Source organism: Salvelinus namaycush, chromosome 6, assembly GCF_016432855.1.
Source record: "Salvelinus namaycush isolate Seneca chromosome 6, SaNama_1.0, whole genome shotgun sequence".
Taxonomy (NCBI): domain Eukaryota; kingdom Metazoa; phylum Chordata; class Actinopteri; order Salmoniformes; family Salmonidae; genus Salvelinus; species Salvelinus namaycush.
The window spans coordinates 46,386,106-46,407,372 of NC_052312.1; the positions used below are offsets into that span (position 1 = coordinate 46,386,106).

A 21,267-nucleotide genomic window follows, 5' to 3' on the forward strand; every position below is an offset into this window, starting at 1 on the left:
TGAGAGCTTATCAAAAGGCGTTTAATTTCAAACCCCGGGGGACTGTTTTGTATGAGAAGTGTGGCCCTTTGGTGACATCTTAACCATCTAATCCCACCCTTTGAAACAGCCAAGTGAATTAGCGACTAGTGAGCTAAGTCTGTAGTAGTTGATCAGCTAAAAGTCCTTCTAAGCCCTCCACTTCAATGGACTCCAAAAAAGGATTGGTCTTTTGTAGTCTTTGTAGTCTTAAACAATGAGTTCCCACCCACTCTCTTGTTTTGTGTTGTTTTTTTGTTTTGTTTTGAACACCGGTTTACAATCCCAGCGTTTAGGAGATTACCGGAGCTACATTTGTGTTCCGACGGGAGCCATTTTGGCTCCTTCAAGCCCTCCACTGGGATCCATCTGGGCTCTGCTCTAAAGCAGTCGACCCTCCCCACCCCTAGCCCTCCATTGTGAGCGTTTTTACTTTGGACGGGAAACTAAAGTGGTTCGCGTGGGCCGCCAATCAGCCGCCTCAGATCAGCTCCAGAGCTCCAGGGGTGTGAATGCAGTCTGTTACCTCAGAGAAAGAGAAAACAAGCCCAGGCAGGTGCATGCTTGCTTGGGCTGCGTCTGTTATGCGGGGGTATCCCCCGAGCGGTGAAAGGCCCACCGGTATCAATGGGCCACATTATCACCTCTGCTGGGGGGCCCCTGAGTGGCCCTAGAAACACTCTGTGCCAGGCATGATGCTTTAGTCAGCCCACAGCCACTCATTACACAGCCAGCCCATTTCATGGTGTTGGTATGCAGGCGATAGGTAAGACATGGTCTTTGCCAGCGAGAAGGTGACAAAACAACCAAATATTGAGCTGTAGCAGGAGATAATGAGGTGTGTGTGTACATGTGTTTACACACGTGTGTTGCCGCCCGCCAGCTTGTCCATTAGTGTGTAATGTGATTCCGTGTATAGGCCAGTATTATTCATGTTGCTCAGTAGGATCATTTCTGACCATTAGGCTTCACAAAGCTCTGCTGCCATTATTTTAGTATTTGTGCTGTTGTCAAGTGGTGAGCAAATGTCCCTTCCATCATGCCTCCTGTAGTTGTATAGTTATATATGTGGTCCAGCAGATAGGCACACTCATCAGTCCTGCAGTGTACTCCCGTGTGTCTGTGTACTTGTCCATTCAGTCCCCCCTACAAAGCTTTCTTACTACGCCCCATTTTCCCTTCTTTGTCCTTCATCTCTTTCCCTTTCTCTCACTCTTTCTTTCTCACCTTCTCTCTTCTATATCTCTCCCTCTTTACTATATCTCTCCCTCTTTACTATCTCTCTTTCTCCCCACTGTATCTCTCTCTCTCTTTCTCCCCACTGTCTCTCTCTCTTTCTCCCCACTGTCTCTCTCTCTCTCTCTTTCTCCCCACTGTCTCTCTCTTTCTCCCCACTGTATCTCTCTCTCTCTTTCTCCCCACTGTATCTCTCTCTCTCTTTCTCCCCACTCTCTCTCTCTCTCTCTCTCTCTCTTTCTCCCCACTGTCTCTCTCTCTCCCCCACTGTCTCTCTCTCTCTCCCCCACTGTCTCTCTCTCTCTCTCCCCCACTGTCTCTCTCTCTCCCCTGTCTCTCTCTCTCCCCCACTGTCTCTCTCTCTCTCCCCCACTGTCTCTCTCTCTCTCTCCCCCACTGTCTCTCTCTCTCTCTCTCCCCCACTGTCTCTCTCTCTCTCTCCCCCACTGTCTCTCTCTCTCTCTCCCCCACTCTCTCTCTCTCTTTCTCCCCCACTCTCTCTCTCTCTCTCCCCCCACTGTCTCTCTCTCTCTCCCCCCACTGTCTCTCTCTCTCTCTCCCCCACTGTCTCTCTCTCTCCCCCCACGGTCTCTCTCTCTCTCCCCCACTGTCTCTCTCTCTCTCCCCCACTGTCTCTCTCTCTCTCCCCCACTGTCTCTCTCTCTCTCCCCCACTGTCTCTCTCTCTCTCCCCCACTGTCTGTCTCTCTCTCCCCCCACTGTCTGTCTCTCTCTCTCTCCCCCACGGTCTCTCTCTCTCTCCCCACTGTCTCTCTCTCTCTCCCCTACTGTCTCTCTCTCCGAGTCCCGTGTCTGTCTTTGACGTATGTACACTCAGGTTGTCATAAACAGGTAATGGATCTACTTGTTATCACGTCTTTATGTCGTTGCTTTTAACGCTCAACAAGGCGTTTGTTCCCCCAGCGTCGACTAAGTGGCCACCAGAGAGGTTTACAACGTCCCCAAGTCAGTCCCCGTCGTGGTGGCGGAGAGAGAAGACGTCTCAACAAGCAGCATATCTTTCAGCCCGTCAGATTGAAATGTGCAGCGAATGATTTGAAAAGCTTTTTGAGATTGTAAATACAGACGTAATAAACATCAATACAACTGGCATCAATATCCCTCTTGTGTTCTACCAAGTGTGTGTCCACAACTGTGTGTGTGAGACGAATATATTTGGCCCCATAGAACCATAATTCCATCCCCTATTGGCCTGTATGTGCTGTACCTCTTTACTCTGTTAGTGGTAGTGAATAGTGCTGCTGTACCTCTTTACTCTGTTAGTGGTAGTGAATAGTGCTGCTGTACCTCTTTACTCTATTAGTGGTAGTGAATAGTGCTGCTGTACCTCTTTACTCTGTTAGTGGTAGTGAATAGTGCTGCTGTACCTCTTTACTCTGTTAGTGGTAGTGAATAGTGCTGCTGTACCTCTTTACTGTGTTAGTGGTAGTGAATAGTGCTGCTGTACCTCTTTACTGTGTTAGTGGTAGTGAATAGTGCTGTTGTACCTCTTTACTCTGTTAGTGGTAGTGAATAGTGCTGCTGTACCTCTTTACTCTATTAGTGAATAGTGCTGCTGTACCTCTTTACTCTGTTAGTGGTAGTGAATAGTGCTGCTGTACCTCTTTACTCTATTAGTGAATAGTGCTGCTGTACCTCTTTACTCTGTTAGTGGTAGTGAATAGTGCTGCTGTACCTCTTTACTCTGTTAGTGGTAGTGAATAGTGCTGCTGTACCTCTTTACTCTATTAGTGAATAGTGCTGCTGTACCTCTTTACTCTGTTAGTGGTTGTGAATAGTGCTGCTGTACCTCTTTACTCTGTTAGTGGTAGTGAATAGTGCTGCTGTACCTCTTTACTCTGTTAGTGGTAGTGAATAGTGCTGCTGTACCTCTTTACTCTGTTAGTGGTAGTGAATAGGGCTGCTGTACCTCTTTACTGTGTTAGTGGTAGTGAATAGTGCTGCTGTACCTCTACTCTGTTAGTGGTAGTGAATAGTGCTGCTGTACCTCTTTACTCTGTTAGTGGTAGTGAATAGTGCTGCTGTACCTCTTTACTCTATTAGTGGTAGTGAATAGTGCTGCTGTACCTCTTTACTCTGTTAGTGGTAGTGAATAGTGCTGCTGTACCTCTTTACTCTATTAGTGAATAGTGCTGCTGTACCTCTTTACTCTGTTAGTGGTAGTGAATAGTGCTGCTGTACCTCTTTACTCTGTTAGTGGTAGTGAATAGTGCTGCTGTACCTCTTTACTCTATTAGTGAATAGTGCTGCTGTACCTCTTTACTCTGTTAGTGGTTGTGAATAGTGCTGCTGTACCTCTTTACTCTGTTAGTGGTAGTGAATAGTGCTGCTGTACCTCTTTACTCTGTTAGTGGTAGTGAATAGTGCTGCTGTACCTCTTTACTCTGTTAGTGGTAGTGAATAGGGCTGCTGTACCTCTTTACTGTGTTAGTGGTAGTGAATAGTGCTGCTGTACCTCTACTCTGTTAGTGGTAGTGAATAGTGCTGCTGTACCTCTTTACTCTGTTAGTGGTAGTGAATAGTGCTGCTGTACCTCTTTACTCTATTAGTGGTAGTGAATAGTGCTGCTGTACCTCTTTACTCTGTTAGTGGTAGTGAATAGTGCTGCTGTACCTCTTTACTCTATTAGTGAATAGTGAATAGTGCTGCTGTACCTCTTTACTCTATTAGTGAATAGTGAATAGTGCTGCTGTACCTCTTTACTCTATTAGTGAATAGTGCTGCTGTACCTCTTTACTCTGTTAGTGGTAGTGAATAGTGCTGCTGTACCTCTTTACTCTGTTAGTGGTAGTGAATAGTGCTGCTGTACCTCTTTACTCTATTAGTGAATAGTGAATAGTGCTGCTGTACCTCTTTACTCTATTAGTGAATAGTGAATAGTGCTGCTGTACCTCTTTACTCTATTAGTGAATAGTGCTGCTGTACCTCTTTACTCTGTTAGTGGTAGTGAATAGTGCTGCTGTACCTCTTTACTCTGTTAGTGGTAGTGAATAGTGATGCTGTACCTCTTTACTCTGTTAGTGGTAGTGAATAGTGCTGCTGTACCTCTTTACTCTGTTAGTGGTAGTGAATAGTGCTGCTGTACCTCTTTACTCTGTTAGTGGTAGTGAATAGTGCTGCTGTACCTCTTTACTCTGTTAGTGGTAGTGAATAGTGCTGCTGTACCTCTTTACTCTGTTAGTGGTAGTGAATAGTGCTGCTGTACCTCTTTACTCTGTTAGTGGTAGTGAATAGTGCTGCTGTACCTCTTTACTCTGTTAGTGGTAGTGAATAGTGCTGCTGTACCTCTTTACTGTGTTAGTGGTAGTGAATAGTGCTGCTGTACCTCTTTACTCTGTTAGTGGTAGTGAATAGTGCTGCTGTACCTCTTTACTCTGTTAGTGGTAGTGAATATTGCTGCTGTACCTCTTTACTGTGTTAGTGGTAGTGAATAGTGCTGCTGTACCTCTTTACTCTGTTAGTGGTAGTGAATAGTGCTGCTGTACCTCTTTACTCTATTAGTGGTAGTGAATAGTGCTGCTGTACCTCTTTACTCTGTTAGTGGTAGTGAATAGTGCTGCTGTACCTCTTTACTCTGTTAGTGAATAGTGCTGCTGTACCTCTTTACTCTGTTAGTGGTAGTGAATAGTGCTGCTGTACCTCTTTACTCTGTTAGTGGTAGTGAATAGTGATGCTGTACCTCTTTACTGTGTTAGTGGTTGTGAATAGTGCTGCTGTACCTCTTTACTCTGTTAGTGGTAGTGAATAGTGCTGCTGTACCTCTTTACTGTGTTAGTGGTAGTGAATAGTGCTGCTGTACCTCTTTACTCTGTTAGTGGTAGTGAATAGTGCTGCTGTACCTCTTTACTGTGTTAGTGGTAGTGAATAGTGCTGCTGTACCTCTTTACTCTGTTAGTGGTAGTGAATAGTGCTGCTGTACCTCTTTACTCTGTTAGTGGTAGTGAATAGTGCTGCTGTACCTCTTTACTCTGTTAGTGGTAGTGAATAGTGCTGCTGTACCTCTTTACTCTGTTAGTGAATAGTGCTGCTGTACCTCTTTACTCTGTTAGTGGTAGTGAATAGTGCTGCTGTACCTCTTTACTCTGTTAGTGGTAGTGAATAGTGATGCTGTACCTCTTTACTGTGTTAGTGGTTGTGAATAGTGCTGCTGTACCTCTTTACTCTGTTAGTGGTAGTGAATAGTGATGCTGTACCTCTTTACTGTGTTAGTGGTTGTGAATAGTGCTGCTGTACCTCTTTACTGTGTTAGTGGTAGTGAATAGTGCTGCTGTACCTCTTTACTCTGTTAGTGGTAGTGAATAGTGCTGCTGTACCTCTTTACTCTGTTAGTGGTAGTGAATAGTGCTGCTGTACCTCTTTACTCTGTTAGTGGTAGTGAATAGTGCTGCTGTACCTCTTTACTCTGTTAGTGGTAGTGAATAGTGCTGCTGTACCTCTTTACTCTGTTAGTGGTAGTGAATAGTGCTGCTGTACCTCTTTACTCTGTTAGTGGTAGTGAATAGTGCTGCTGTACCTCTTTACTCTGTTAGTGGTAGTGAATAGTGCTGCTGTATGATAATGTCATGGATCCTATTATCAGTCCAGTTTGACACTTTGAAATTGAATACCTATGCAATTCCTCAAATTAAGCAAGTGATTTTCTTTGGCACCCCATAGTGAATAGGATGCTCCTGATGGATAACACACACACTCCCATTTGCTCTGATTAGTACGAAACATCCCACTGCTCTACTTCTTTTCCCCACATTGTTCAATTTCTCCTCCTCTCCCTCTCTCCATTTCTCCTTCTCCCTCTCTCCATTTCTCCTTCTCCCTCTCTCCATTTCTCCCTCTCTCCATTTCTCCTCTCCATTTCTCCCCTCCATCCACTCATTTCCCCTCTCAATTTTCGTCTCACATCGAGCGTTGGGGTGCTGACATGTTTTGGGCATGTGGTTTGTGAAGACCCAGTGAGGGGTGGAGAGGATAATGAGCATCAGCCTGTCTGAGGAGAGAGCGCTGCCTGCTCCCTGCTAGCTCCAGCTCACTACAGACCTTTCCCTCCGCTCTCCCCCCTCACTTCCCTGGTTGACATTTAAGTGCTGGGAGGTGCAGTGTGTCTATAATAGCCTGGTTGTATAACTGGCAGGCCAGTTAGAGAGAGGTGGGAATGGGGAGAAGGGGGGGAGAGAGAAAGGGAGGGAAGAGAGAGGGGGAGAGACAGGGAAATTGGGGAAGGGGGGAGAGAAAGGGTGGGAGATCGGGGAGGGTGAGAAAGAGAGGTAGGGGTAGGAAGGAGGGGAGAGGGGAGAAATAGAGGGAGGGAAGAGATGAGGAACTTGTTATCTTTTGTCAATCCTTGTCTATCTGTCCTCTTAACACCATGTTGAGGATGTAACATTGGCACATAAACACACCTTGAGTCAGTGTGTGTGGATACTGAACCAGAAAGACAGCCACATGGTAGTGTACTGTAGCAGTAGTGTGGGGAGGGATCCTGTAGTCAAACACTTCAACAAGACTTATGCATTTACACATAACATCCAACCCCATTTAACCAAACTTGCCTAGACAGGTCAGAAAGCATCAGAAACCCCCCCACGAGGCAGCATTACTTAACATGACCCCTTCGCCTTCTCTCAACCCCCCCCCAAGACCCAGCTAGGAGCTGGGGGAGAAAGCAGGAAACACAGCCTACGTTTGTCCCTGTTTCCACCGCAGCGTGTTGTCATTATTGTGTTTAATCAAAGTGCAGATTATGCTCTCATTAAAAAGCTTTTTACTTTGACTGTGGATACAAGGCACAGAGGAGTTAGGCAAAGTCATTTGCGTCAAATTTCCCACAGGGGCCCACAGAGGCTAAGCAGCCAGTGTCTTAATCGTTTGACTTTCTCTAGTATGTCTTCGCCGCACCTGGCCTCTCTCTTCTTTCTCTCTCTCGCCCACTCTGCCGTCGGAGGGAAAAGATAACGCCATATTGATTTGTCTTTCTCTCCTCCCACGCTTTATGAAACAAAACGTAATGAATAGGTAATTCTCCTGAATAGGCAGATTTTGGTTAGTGTCTCCAAAGGGCTAATGTTGTTAAATACCCAGCACTTTGTCAGCAGCAGGGTTAGCACCGCAGGGAATACAATTTGGCTCGCACTGATTGCAAAAGATTTTGAAAATGTGTGGGAACCGCACTCTATGACGATATTGGAGTCTTAACCAAAGACTGGTAGAGGAAGTTTGGACTCGATACTGAATTAGAAAGTCATTTAAAGGCCTTTTAAGGTTGTTGTTGGCATCAGCTGAAGTCAAGAGGGAAAACATGGTGAAGTTTACTATTCTACTATTCAGTTATGGGTCTGCTCCAGCTAATCATGGATGTGTTTTGTTATAGAACTATGAAATGTTCCTCAGCTGTCCCCAAAAAAACAATCATGGTCTATTAGTTTTCCAGCTCAGTCACTCTCAGACTTTTCTTTTCCTAACTTTTTGAAACGCTAATTAGATTTTCATTAGCTATATATTCCAGTACTTTTCCAGTCCTTTCATATGGTGTCCCTGTAAACAGTCCTCCATGGCTCAGAGACCAATGGGGTCAATCTGGGGGTCCTGAGTCGTCTTGGAGGTCTAACCCACTGAGTGTCTCCGCTGGGTGTAATTGTGCATGAAAGATGAGCGCGGCGGCCGTGACCAAAACAGCGCGAAGGCCAACTGACAGTGAGAGAGCTGCCACATCAGCTGTGTGCGGCGAGCTCAACGCTCTCAGATCGATAGCGAGCTCAGGGGCCTCCAATGATCTGTCTGTTTAAGGACAGGAGAACGTCTCCTGCTTCAGAGCACCCTCCTCGCTTTCTCTAATAGAATCTAAAACCTAATCCCGATACAGTACATTAACCCGGTCTCGTTTCTCCCTCCTCTTCTGTCTCCTCCCTCTTCCCTCTGGCAGGTGGAGGTGGAAGTAGAGAGTATGGACAAGGCTGGTAACTTCATCGGCTGGCTTCACATCGAGGGGGTCAACCTGTCGGTGGCGCTGGTAGAGAACGCCCTATCGAAGGTCCACTTCACGGCCGAGCGTAGCTCCTACTACAAGACCCTGGTATCCGGAGAGGAGGCCTCTCGTCTCAGGAAAGACAAGGTAAGTCCTCAGTTTGCCCCGTGTTTTTGTTTGTTAGCGTTTTGGCGTTATATATGGAGTGTGTGATTCTCTTTATTATAGTTTATAGTTTTGGGGTTAGCAATCTTTGTTAGCCTTGAGGGTGCTTTTGTTTGTTAGTGTTTTGGGGTTAACAATCTTTGTAATCCCTGAGGGCACTTTTGTTTGTTAGCACTTAACCATTAGCATCAGGCTTAGTTTGCATGGGCTTTAAGGCTCATCCTAACTAGAGGTCTTCACGGATCCACCTGCACCCGAATACCGGAGACCCGATCCCGGGTCCAGATCCAGAATTCCTAATGAATCCACGTGTCTGATCTGATATGATTGTCACGGGTCTGGATATGATCTGATATGATTGTCACGGGTCTGGGTATGATCTGATATGATTGTCACGGGTCTGGGTATGATCTGATATGATTGTCACGGGTCTGGGTATGATCTGATATGATTGTCACGGGTCTGGGTATGATCTGATATGATTGTCACGGGTCTGGGTATGATCTGATATGATTGTCACGGGTCTGGGTATGATCTGATATGATTGTCACGGGTCTGGGTATGATCTGATATGATTGTCACGGGGTCTGGGTATGATCTGATATGATTGTCACGGGTCTGGGTATGATCTGATATGATTGTCACGGGTCTGGGTATGAGCTGATATGATTGTCACGGGTCTGGGGTATGTGTAGTAAAGAGAGAGAAATGGTATTTGTGCTGATGCTCTTGCTTTTCACGAGAGTGGAGAGTGTAGCTTGTTGTTGCTGTTAAGCCAATCATAAATCATCAAATCGGAAATAGGCTACAGTCATAGAGCCTCCGTGTGTGGCAAAAGTTAGATGTCTAATCAATGGAAGATTGAATTAAAATGGCAGAATTAAAAGTTAAAGGGGGAGGTTAGGTTAGCACGACCAAGAGCCAACAGGTAGGCTGCTACTTAATATTCTGCAGGGAGTTGTTATTTGTAACAGTAGGATTAGAAAGCGCTTTCACTGCAGCTTCAGTTAGCCTAGCTAGCTAACGTTAGCTAGCTTGACTAGCTTCTCCCGTTTTGATCCAGTCAAGACAGGTACTATGTAATCATATTTGTTGATAAATAACCTAGCTATGGCAGGTATTAGTCTACTATGGCTTGGTTGCTGTCTCTTGTCTCTCCATCCTCCCTGCTCCCTGTGTCACTCGCTCACAGTACAGTCCCTCCCCCGCCTGCTACAGCAGTACATCTCTCTCTCCTCTCGCGCTTTATCAGCTCCGGTTATTAAAGTATCTTAAAAAAATAGACGTTTCTGCTGCTTCCCTCACTTGGATTGGATCGGGTCTGGATCCGACCAGGTCTATACTGAACGGGTCTAGTTGTCCTCGGGTCTGTTCGAGTCTAGCAGTCCTTGGGTCCGTTTGGTTTCTATATTTAAAACATTTATTTATGCATATCTGGTCCATGTGGGAATAATTTAGGCAACAACAAAACTTTGAAGAGGTAAGAGATGGTGAAATAATTTGGAATAGGGTTAGTATTTGTGGAGAAGTTGGGCTAGTTAGCTAGAAGACATGGACTCCAAGACTAGTTGGTATCACAAAGTCCAGTGGACTTGGGCATCAAGACCAGTACTAGTTGACATCACTCAGTTCCTGTCTTAACTATAAACAGCTAGTTAGCATGAATGCTATGGTTAGCAGTTAAAAAGGCTTTTCATAATATCTGCTTAGAGACCCTGTCCTTGTGTAAGAAATCTGGTGTCACCCCGTCATCATACTATATAAATTTCCTCCAAATGCATCAATCTCATCTGTGACATGGAGAAAGCCAGCCAATGATGAGAGTGGTGAGACTGATGCTACGTCTTTGGGGAGGAGAATTGCCACATATTCCCCCGTTATCATTGACGCATCCTTTCCCTTCCTATCGCAGGCCTTTGATGGATGGAGGCCCTCTCTCTTAGTGATCCCAATCTCTCCCTCCATTTTTATTATGCCAGATGAATTCAGTCCTGGGCCAGCTGTCTCGCCCATCCTCTATCCCCGCTACCACTCTCTCTATCTCTCCCTGCTATGCCCAACGCTTTGGGAAGCTGCCGCATCTACTTTTCTCCTATCATTGGAATGATCTACTGCTGGAGCCAAGCAGGGACTGTGTTCCCTGTCCTTCCTCTGAATCCATCACGGCTCTAGCAGCACTATATGAGAAACATCCATCTGAGTGGTTGGGATAGGGAGTGAACCTGGGGCCGGAGTACAAAGTAAATCTAATCTCCCACGATTGTGCCATGGATGCACGTTGTCCGCTGAGGGGGCGGTGAGGAGAGCGCTCTTTTTGGCCTCCCTACCAGTCTGTCCCTCTCCATCGTCTGTCCAGGAGTACAGGCCAGATTGGCTTCCTGTTTCAGACCTGACCTGATTGAGAGCAGAGCTTAAGAGGGCAACAGTGAGATTCTCTCTTTCTCTACTTGGCCTAACCGTCAGTTGTGGGCTGTGTGATTGTGTTTGAAGTGGTTTTCCCTGAGTGGCATATATATGTGTGTGGGGGTGGGGCAGATGTTTGTGTGCTGTGTACATCCTGGGGGGTCAGACAAGAGGCGGGGGGGTTGTGGATATAATTAACCCTTCGGGACCTGGCGGAGAAAAAGCTGAGCTCTCTGCTTTTTTTCTTTCTTCTGAAGTGCAGCCGGGCTGTCCTTCGCTAGGTGTACCATCCTCCTCTCTCGTCTTCCTCTTCTTCCCTCTCTCTTTTTATTGGCCCCCCTGGCTGTGGATATGGGAGAAATTGTTGTTGCTGTGTCAGGCGTATCCCCCGACAAGAAAGAGGGCTTGGCGTAATGAAGTGGACTCTGAGGGGTCCAGAGATCTTCCCCTCATTAAAGTTTCCACTGCTGGGGGAGCAGGGACCGGGGCATGAGGGGGGGGATGTTGCTGCTTTTGCACTTGTTCCTAAAACTAAACTGCTTAGCTCGAGTGACTTCCGTCGATATGAGGTTTTCTTTGCGCGACGCTGCCAATGGGAGCAGGTCGTTACGGTTTAAATGAAAGCCCTCACAAAGTTGTCCGCTTCTGTTTTTATCTTTATGGCCATCAGCATATTTGGGCTCGGAGATCAGCATCTCTTAAATTGATGTCTGCCTCCGTTACGCAAGACTCAGCTCAACCGTGTCCCATTTAGATAGGAAGGTCAAGGCCTGGTCACACCACATGCCTAATTCTGCTCTGCCACATCTATCTGGATGAGCGGTTGCATCATTTTGAGACGTAATGCACTACAGATAGACTTGGCGGGTGCAGTGGTGGTCAGAGCTGTCTCTTTAGCTTCTTGCCTTGACAAATGAACCGTTAATCTTCACCCCAAACCCCTAACATGACTTAACCACTGTCTAGAGAATAGATGGAGCATGTGTTTACTTAAGCAGTAAGGCACAAAGTGGTGTGGTATAGGGCCAATAAACCACGGCTAAGGGCTGTTCTGAAGCACGACGCAACGCGGAGTGCCTGCATACAGCCCTTAGCCGTGGTATATTGGCCATATACCACAAACCCCCGAGGTGCCTTATTGCTTTTATAAACTGTTTACTAACGGAATTATAGCAGTAAAAATAAGTGTTTATACGTGGTATACGTATACCACGACTGTCAGCCAATCAGCATTCAGGGCTCCAACCACCCAGCTTATAATTAGTGTTACGTTGTTTTAACAAAGCACTACTCCTTTTATTCCTATGCCCCGGCCCATTTTAATGCCTTCTCTTGTTTGTTTTGTGAAAGCATTCTTGTGTACCGGGACTTCTCTCTGGATGGTGGAAGAATCTGATTCCTGCTTACGAAGCATCACTGTAAACAAGGTCTGCTGAAACACTGCCTGTTTTCTGCTGCTGAATAAGTGCCATTGCATTTGTTTATGTGTTACACTCCCACTAGTCACATGCTGGGAGAGCGAGAGGGGACGGGGGTTTTTGTACAGTAACAATTCCGCTCAAAGTGGAACGGAGCATAATTTTTTTCTATTCAGGCCTAGTTTTACGAGTTCCCAAAGAATGAGGTCGGTAAGGGCACCGGAGGGTGGTGGTGCACCTCTAGGGACAATCACAATCACACAAACACGAAAATGAAAGTGTTCTGAAATGAAGAGAGATGGAGAGAAAAGAACAATCAGTTCAAAATACCAAAGCTCTTTTTTGGTTGCTATGCAGCCCAGTGGGTTTCATTGTCCTCCTTAGTTGTTGTTGACATGCAATTCTGGCTCTTGTCAATGTTTGACTCCTCAATGGGAGCCCCCCCTGCCTCAGCACACCCAGCCAGTAGGCTGTGATAGAGGGAAAAAGCAACACACTGATAATTGGAGCGGCCTAATTATGAAGAAGTAAATCAAGAATGGGTCCTTGATGAAACCAGAGCCCCTGTTTCTGTTGAGCAAGAGGTTTTCTGCTGTAATTACCCGGTAGTGAAAGAGATTAGCTTCCTCTGATGGGCCTTCAGAGAGCGAGAGAGAGGAGGAGGGACGAGCAAGATTATATGACCTTCCTGGTGATCCCCCTATCTTAGTCCCTTTTTTCTGCCTTCTACAGAGACCACTCCCCATCCATCCTCCCTTTGTTCTCTCATCTTTCCCCAGTCTTCCCTCCTTCCATCCCTCCCTCCTTCTCTCCTAAATCATCCTCGTAATACCTCTAATTAACTGGAATCATGCTTCTTCACAAATGCAGTCATGACCTTATTCCCCTGAACTTCCTTCATCTGACAGTGGGAGGGGAGGCTAGGGTGAGCTGGGCTGCGTTGTGGGCTGTACGCTTTGTACTGTTTCGTGTGAATACCATTTTGAGAGTCTCTGGCACCTGCATTGCCCGTGACCTTTCAAGAACAGCAGAATCCCTGGGGAGGTAAAGCTTGGCCGACCGCTGTACTGTCTCGTTTCACATCCGTCCGTCAACGTGCATCCGTCTGTCTGAGAATTTAAAAGTACCCCGGGTTTGACGTTGGAACTCCTCCCAAAACGCGTCCTTGAGGAAGACTGATTGAAGTACATAATCCTGTTTCAGCTGGGTTTTTGGGAGGAATCCAAGCGTTAGGAGAGACTTACTAATGTTCCAGCGCATCAGGGGCTGTTTGAATACCCAGAGCTACTAGCCAGAGCGTCTCTGGTAATGTAAGGGAATCAACGTTAACATGTCCCATGTTTGGCCGACGAGCACTGTAAGCATGTCCTGATGTTTGTTGCTACGCAGCATTCTTAACTCTTACTCACCATTACCAACACTGAGTCACACAAAGGGTCAAGTGGCTTGCTTCATAAGCCAAAATGTTTCCACGTAATCAAAAATCATCCCATTTCTCCCTCTATGGGTTGTCAATTCCGTATTATTTTTTAGACGTGTTGTCAGAAATAGCCCCAAAGCTTTGGAGAGCTCCCCATGGCCCTATCTGCACAGACTGATCCACAGTCAGCACATTACACACCTGGCTAAACAAGAACAAGCAGAGAATGAATCAAGATAATTGGGGTTTTAGTGAACCTAATATGCCTGTGTCTTCTTCCTGAGCACATGCTGGGGGAAGTGTACCTTGGATTACTATATTCAATACTCTGGATTAGCCTAGCGATAGCATTTCATCTCTTTCCCTAGCATTATTACCATTTATTGGTGTTACTATGGAAAAACGTCTACCCGTTTTGTCAGTCAAGGGGATTTACATGGAATCAACATAACTAGGCTGTATCATGTGGTAATTAAAGATGACATGTATAGAGGGCATACCGTTACGTACAAGGACTCATGTTGTTGCTCTTCCAAGGAACAGGCCGTCTCTATCCATCTATTAGTACTTCCTCAAAGCAACTTTAAGCCCTAAAGTGTTCATGCCTTCTGCTTTCTTTTTCTCCCTTTTTCTCCCTCGGAGGGAGATCCTATTGCAATCACCATGGCGATATCTCAAAAACGCACTGGGGATTATTATTAAAGCAGCTCATTTGGAGTCGTTTGTGAACTAATGAGCGAATTCGAGAGCCAATCCGCTTGAAAATTCAGGTGCTCCTTCTTCAATTTAGCTCCCCTTTTAACTGAAATCCCTCTCTCTCGCTCAGCCGGCAAGTTATTACTTTTTACTTCAGCCATTTTATTCAGGGCCGGGTCTCTTTCCCGTTAGCATTGTGAAGAGGCTCGGCACGAATGTGAAATCATTATCATTTTTTTCCAACCAAATGTCATTAGGCAGTGTGAAGAATTGAGACTAATTGCGTCTCAGGGTAGACAAGTGATTATATATATGACCATTACGATCATCACTTCTCACCGCTGTCATTGTTGCCTGCTTATTTAACAAATGGAGGGCATTCGGTGTCAGACAGGAGCCACGACAGCGACACAGAGAATCAAAAAAAGAGTTATCCAATTAGACACCCCCCTTCACACCAAATACCTGGAAAGCACATTGAGAGCCACTGGAAGCAGCCACAGAGGCTGTTGGGCTATTCACACAGCGCCTCACCAAACCTCTGGTTTTAATTTCCAAAGCAACCTATAACCTTTCACATAAACCCTGTTGGTTGAATCAAGTGGGTGAGCTGATGTTGGAGTCTGAGCATGAGTGGAAGTTGACCGGCTCATCCTCCCTCCTGTCAGTCTGATGACTAGGCAGGAGCACCTGTGTTATTGATCCAAAATGACCGTCTTAACTCTACCCAGCAACAACAGGAACATCATTGATTGGGTCCAGATGGACATCCTCTACAAGGACACTGCTGACATGGTACTGTTGAAGTGGGAGATGTGTCAAACATCCTGTCAGAGAATCATAAAGCCAACTGATACATGTAAAGCAGGACATTTGAGATGTCAACATGCTACCCAACAGCACGTACTGTTTCCCACGGAATACAACAACAACAGCAACAAAAGTGGTGGGACATTGTTTTTGCGTCACCGGACTCTTCTTCGGATTCTTTCAGTTAGCGTCTGTCTGCGGTGGATTAGAGCGAGGGGTAATATGATGATAGAAAGTAGAACTCTACATTGTGTAATACATTCCCCCTCGCATCATTTCTCAAGCGCTGGGCTCTGGCAGCTTGTTTGCATTGCGATGCCGAGTGATTCTTGGAGCGGTATCAAAACAATCTGTCATAACCAGTGAACTTTGAATAAACACAAGAAAGCTCTTTACCTTTCGCTATAGGGCGAACTCTGCCTCAACTGCTAAGCCCCTCATCTTAAATGAATGAGTGTGGGCCACTGCCATCGTTGTGCTCTTGTGTTTTTCTCTCTGTGTAAACACAAACTGAAGAATGAGGGGGATATGAAGGGAGACATCCTCTTTAACATCCTGTGTGTGCTTCCTGGTTGCTTTGAATAATGCAGGGCTATGGAGGGTGCTGTGTCAGGGACAGGTTGCACTGGGTCTACTGTACTGGGAGTGAGACTTTGAGGAAGGTTGGAAGTAACAACTAGTCTTCGGTGTTTCCCCTAGGTTGTTTTGGTCAAGACGGAATGCCATTTTTTTTTTTCAGAATCTCTCCGGAAACAATGCAAACGATAGTAGGGAAAACACAGATTTTGACACAAAGGTAGTCAAAGACATTAGTTTTAATAATAATCCCAAGGTAGTCAAAGACATTATTTTTAATAATGATTAATTACACTGTTATCTGGTTTCCGTTATAGGCCGGCTGCTCATTAGCACAATGTCCAACCCCATAAAACATGAAACGTACACATAACATAGCCTCCTACCCCACCCCAGCCATATGTCTTTGTTTTGGTTGAACGGCTATTTTATAAGGGCTGCAACTCATAGTTAATGAAATGCCTTTGGCCGCTCAGGCGTTAACCCTGCTCAGTCACAATACATGGGCTGTTTATATGCTGAGGCCTGTACGCAGGCTCTGTTTGTGATGTGTGGCAGCGACATGGGCTGTTTATATGCTGAGGCCTGTACGCAGGCTCTGTTTGTGATGTGTGGCAGCGACATGGGCTGTTTATATGCTGAGGCCTGTACGCAGGCTCTGTTTGTGATGTGTGGCAGCGACATGGGCTGTTTATATGCTGAGGCCTGTACGCAGGCTCTGTTTGTGATGTGTGGCAGCGACATGGGCTGTTTATATGCTGAGGCCTGTACGCAGGCTCTGTTTGTGATGTGTGGCAGCGACATGGGCTGTTTATATGCTGAGGCCTGTACGCAGGCTCTGTTTGTGATGTGTGGCAGCGACATGGGCTGTTTATATGCTGAGGCCTGTACGCAGGCTCTGTTTGTGATGTGTGGCAGCGACATGGGCTGTTTATATGCTGAGGCCTGTACGCAGGCTCTGTTTGTGATGTGTGGCAGCGACATGGGCTGTTTATATGCTGAGGCCTGTACGCAGGCTCTGTTTGTGATGTGTGGCAGCGACATGGGCTGTTTATATGCTGAGGCCTGTACGCAGGCTCTGTTTGTGATGTGTGGCAGCGACATGGGCTGTTTATATGCTGAGGCCTGTACGCAGGCTCTGTTTGTGATGTGTGGCAGCGACATGGTCTGTTTATATGCTGAGGCCTGTACGCAGGCTCTGTTTGTGATGTGTGGCAGCGACATGGGCTGTTTATATGCTGAGGCCTGTACGCAGGCTCTGTTTGTGATGTGTGGCAGCGACATGGGCTGTTTATATGCTGAGGCCTGTACGCAGGCTCTGTTTGTGATGTGTGGCGCAGCGACATGGGCTGTTTATATGCTGAGGCCTGTACGCAGGCTCTGTTTGTGATGTGTGGCAGCGACATGGGCTGTTTATATGCTGAGGCCTGTACGCAGGCTCTGTTTGTGATGTGTGGCAGCGACATGGGCTGTTTATATGCTGAGGCCTGTACGCAGGCTCTGTTTGTGATGTGTGGCGCAGCGACATGGTCTGTTTATATGCTGAGGCCTGTACGCAGGCTCTGTTTGTGATGTGTGGCGCAGCGACATGGTCTGTTTATATGCTGAGGCCTGTACGCAGGCTCTGTTTGTGATGTGTGGCGCAGAGACATGGGCTGTTTATATGCTGAGGCCTGTACGCAGGCTCTGTTTGTGATGTGTGGCGCAGCGACATGGGCTGTTTATATGCTGAGGCCTGTACGCAGGCTCTGTTTGTGATGTGTGGCGCAGCGACATGGGCTGTTTATATGCTGAGGCCTGTACGCAGGCTCTGTTTGTGATGTGTGGCGCAGCGACATGGTCTGTTTATATGCTGAGGCCTGTACGCAGGCTCTGTTTGTGATGTGTGGCAGCGACATGGTCTGTTTATATGCTGAGGTCTGTACGCAGGCTCTGTTTGTGATGTGTGGCAGCGACATGGGATGTTTATATGCTGAGGCCTGTACGCAGGCTCTGTTTGTGATGTGTGGCAGCGACATGGTCTGTTTATATGCTGAGGCCTGTACGCAGGCTCTGTTTGTGATGTGTGGCAGCGACATGGGATGTTTATATGCTGAGGTCTGTACGCAGGCTCTGTTTGTGATGTGTGGCAGCGACATGGGCTGTTTATATGCTGAGGCCTGTACGCAGGCTCTGTTTGTGATGTGTGGCGCAGCGACATGGGCTGTTTATATGCTGAGGCCTGTACGCAGGCTCTGTTTGTGATGTGTGGCAGCGACATGGTCTGTTTATATGCTGAGGCCTGTACGCAGGCTCTGTTTGTGATGTGTGGCGCAGCGACATGGGCTGTTTATATGCTGAGGCCTGTACGCAGGCTCTGTTTGTGATGTGTGGCAGCGACATGGGCTGTTTATATGCTGAGGCCTGTACGCAGGCTCTGTTTGTGATGTGTGGCGCAGCGACATGGTCTGTTTATATGCTGAGGCCTGTACGCAGGCTCTGTTTGTGATGTGTGGCGCAGCGACATGGGCTGTTTATATGCTGAGGCCTGTACGCAGGCTCTGTTTGTGATGTGTGGCAGCGACATGGTCTGTTTATATGCTGAGGCCTGTACGCAGGCTCTGTTTGTGATGTGTGGCAGCGACATGGTCTGTTTATATGCTGAGGCCTGTACGCAGGCTCTGTTTGTGATGTGTGGCAGCGACATGGGCTGTTTATATGCTGAGGCCTGTACGCAGGCTCTGTTTGTGATGTGTGGCAGCGACATGGGCTGTTTATATGCTGAGGCCTGTACGCAGGCTCTGTTTGTGATGTGTGGCAGCGACATGGGCTGTTTATATGCTGAGGCCTGTACGCAGGCTCTGTTTGTGATGTGTGGCAGCGACATGGGCTGTTTATATGCTGAGGTCTGTACGCAGGCTCTGTTTGTGATGTGTGGCAGCGACATGGGCTGTTTATATGCTGAGGCCTGTACGCAGGCTCTGTTTGTGATGTGTGGCAGCGACATGGGCTGTTTATATGCTGAGGCCTGTACGCAGGCTCTGTTTGTGATGTGTGGCAGCGACATGGTCTGTTTATATGCTGAGGTCTGTACGCAGGCTCTGTTTGTGATGTGTGGCAGCGACATGGGCTGTTTATATGCTGAGGCCTGTACGCAGGCTCTGTTTGTGATGTGTGTGGCAGCGACATGGTCACATGCTATCCCATAGGAGCAATGCTGTGGTACTACAGTAATCCCTTTGCAATAGATGGCGCTATTGTGGTGTGGTTTCAGGGCACCCCTCCTTCTGTGGGTAATCACAGGTACACACCACAGAAATAACCCTAGTCATGTAGTAGTGGAACCATCTACCACAAGGCTGTGTGTGTGTTGTCGGTGACAGGCGGCCACAGAGCGTGTGTAAGGACAGGGGAAATGGCACTTTCCAGTGCCGTGACTGGGGGACACAATGGGGGACGTGACACGTAGGAGATCCAGCGCTGTTGGCATGATGAGGAAGAGGACTCTACCACATTTAGTTCCCTGCTGTGTGTGTGTGGTAGTTGTGTGTGCAGGTGAATATACATTGTGTGTCTATACTGACTGAGTGGCCCTGCCCTCTTTACTCTCCCTCAACAGTGTGCACAACATCCATCCCCCACAACACAAAGGCTAAGAGCTGACAGAGGACATTTCATACGGCTAACACGTTATATAATCTGATTCTCTGCCCTGCGCTCTCTCACACACACACACACACACACACACACACACACACACACACACACACACACACACACACACACACACACACACACACACACACACACACACACACACACACACCATGAACACAGTGACTCACATGCACGCACATTATGAACATACACATAATTAGACCTGCATTCTCTCTCTCACACACACACACACACACACACACACACACACACACTCCACTCCCCCAGGGACGTGGCTCTCCTCGGCAGGCGACAGGCTTGGCCCCCTGGTACCCCGCGGTACCAGAAAGAAAGGTGGAGGGAGAACTGTGTGTATGTCCCCATCTCTTCTCCTCATTCAGACCTAGGCTGCAGCATTCTGTCAGCTCTGCAGCTCTCAGCCCTCACTGCCTCTGGAGTGTGGGTTGTTTTTATGTGTGTTTGTGTGAGTGTGTGTGTGAGTGCGTGCAGTTGTCTGTTTGACTGTGTCCTTGGCCCACCACTCGCCCTTCTCCAGTCATCCGCGGGATTCCTGCAGGCTCTTATAGCCGAGCTCCTCTGGGGCAAGTTTGCGGCTGCTCTTGGTCTGCCCGTGCAGAAAGAATGCACCCCCCCACACACCTTCTCCCCCCAGTTTGCTGTTGGTTGATGTTAGGGATAGGAAGTTAAGGGGGGAGAAGGGGACCACACATTGTTGGGGGTAGCGTAATGAGGGATGACATTGTGAATTGCATTAATGCTGGTTAACACATGCTTGGGTATGCAGACTGCAAAAGAGAGGGAACACGAACCCTGCACTGCCTGCCTTACTGCTTGCCTTCCTGTTCATAGGGGCTTTCCTCTTTCTTCCCCTTCTCTTCCTCCCTGCTCTCTCATCTCTCCCTTGCTCTTTTCTCAAAACCCCCCATTCATCCATGCTGACGTAATCGGGCGTGTAAGGGTGCATGTTGGCGGTGGTGGTGCATTTTGACATCATAGGGGATCTTCTGCCCAGGACTGGTCCTTCCTGATTTTCCTCCACCTCCAAAGGAATGAGATGAGTTTTGAAAGCAGCACCATGATATTATGACATCATATTAGGTCAACCATAATCTCATAGATGGTTATGCTCCTCATTTATGGGAAATCAACAAACACATTTGTTTTTGTCGCTCTAATGTATTTTTTATTTGGATTTTATTTCATTTTTTTGGTTAACCCATCCATCCATCTTTGGAGGACACATCAATTTTTTATTTTTTTATTTTACAGCTTTTCTGCTACGTGTGTGTGTGTGTGTGTGTGTGTGTGTGTGTGTGTGTGTGTGTGTGTGTGTGTGTGTGTGTGTGTGTGTGTGTGTGTGTGTGTGTGTGTGTGTGTGTGTGTGTGTGTGTGTGTGTGTGTGTAAAATACAGTTGAAGTCGGAGGTTTACATACATTTAGGTTGGAGTCATTAAAACTTGTTTTTCAACCACTCCACAGATTTCTTGTTAACAAACTATAGTTTTGGCAAGTCGGTTAAGACATCTGCTTTGTGCATGACACAAGTCATTTTTCCAACAATTGTTTACAGACAGATTATTTGACTTATAATTCACTGTATCACAATTCCAGTGGGTCAGAAGTTTACATACATTAAGTTGACAGTGCCTTTTAAACAGCTTGGAAAATTCCAGAAAATTATGTCATGGCTTTAGAAGCTTCTGATAGGCTAATTGACATCATTTTAGTCAATTGGAGTTGCACCTGGGATGTATTTCAAGGCCTACCTTCAACCTCAGTGTCTCTTTGCTTGACATCATGGAAAAATCAAAATAAATCAGCCAAGACCTCAGGAAAAAAAAAATGTAGACCTCCAAGTCTGGTTCATCCTTGGGAGCAATATCCAAACGC

General features: G+C 46.9%; 1 protein-coding gene across 1 annotated transcript in view; it reads left to right on the forward strand.

The window, feature by feature from the left end:
• The window catches only part of LOC120049154 (staphylococcal nuclease domain-containing protein 1-like), a 311,592-nt gene that overhangs the window by 192,541 nt on the left and 97,784 nt on the right, over positions 1 to 21,267 (forward strand). The window contains 1 exon segment of the mRNA XM_038995382.1: positions 8,191 to 8,379. Within this exon segment, the coding sequence (XP_038851310.1) occupies positions 8,191 to 8,379 (189 nt within the window).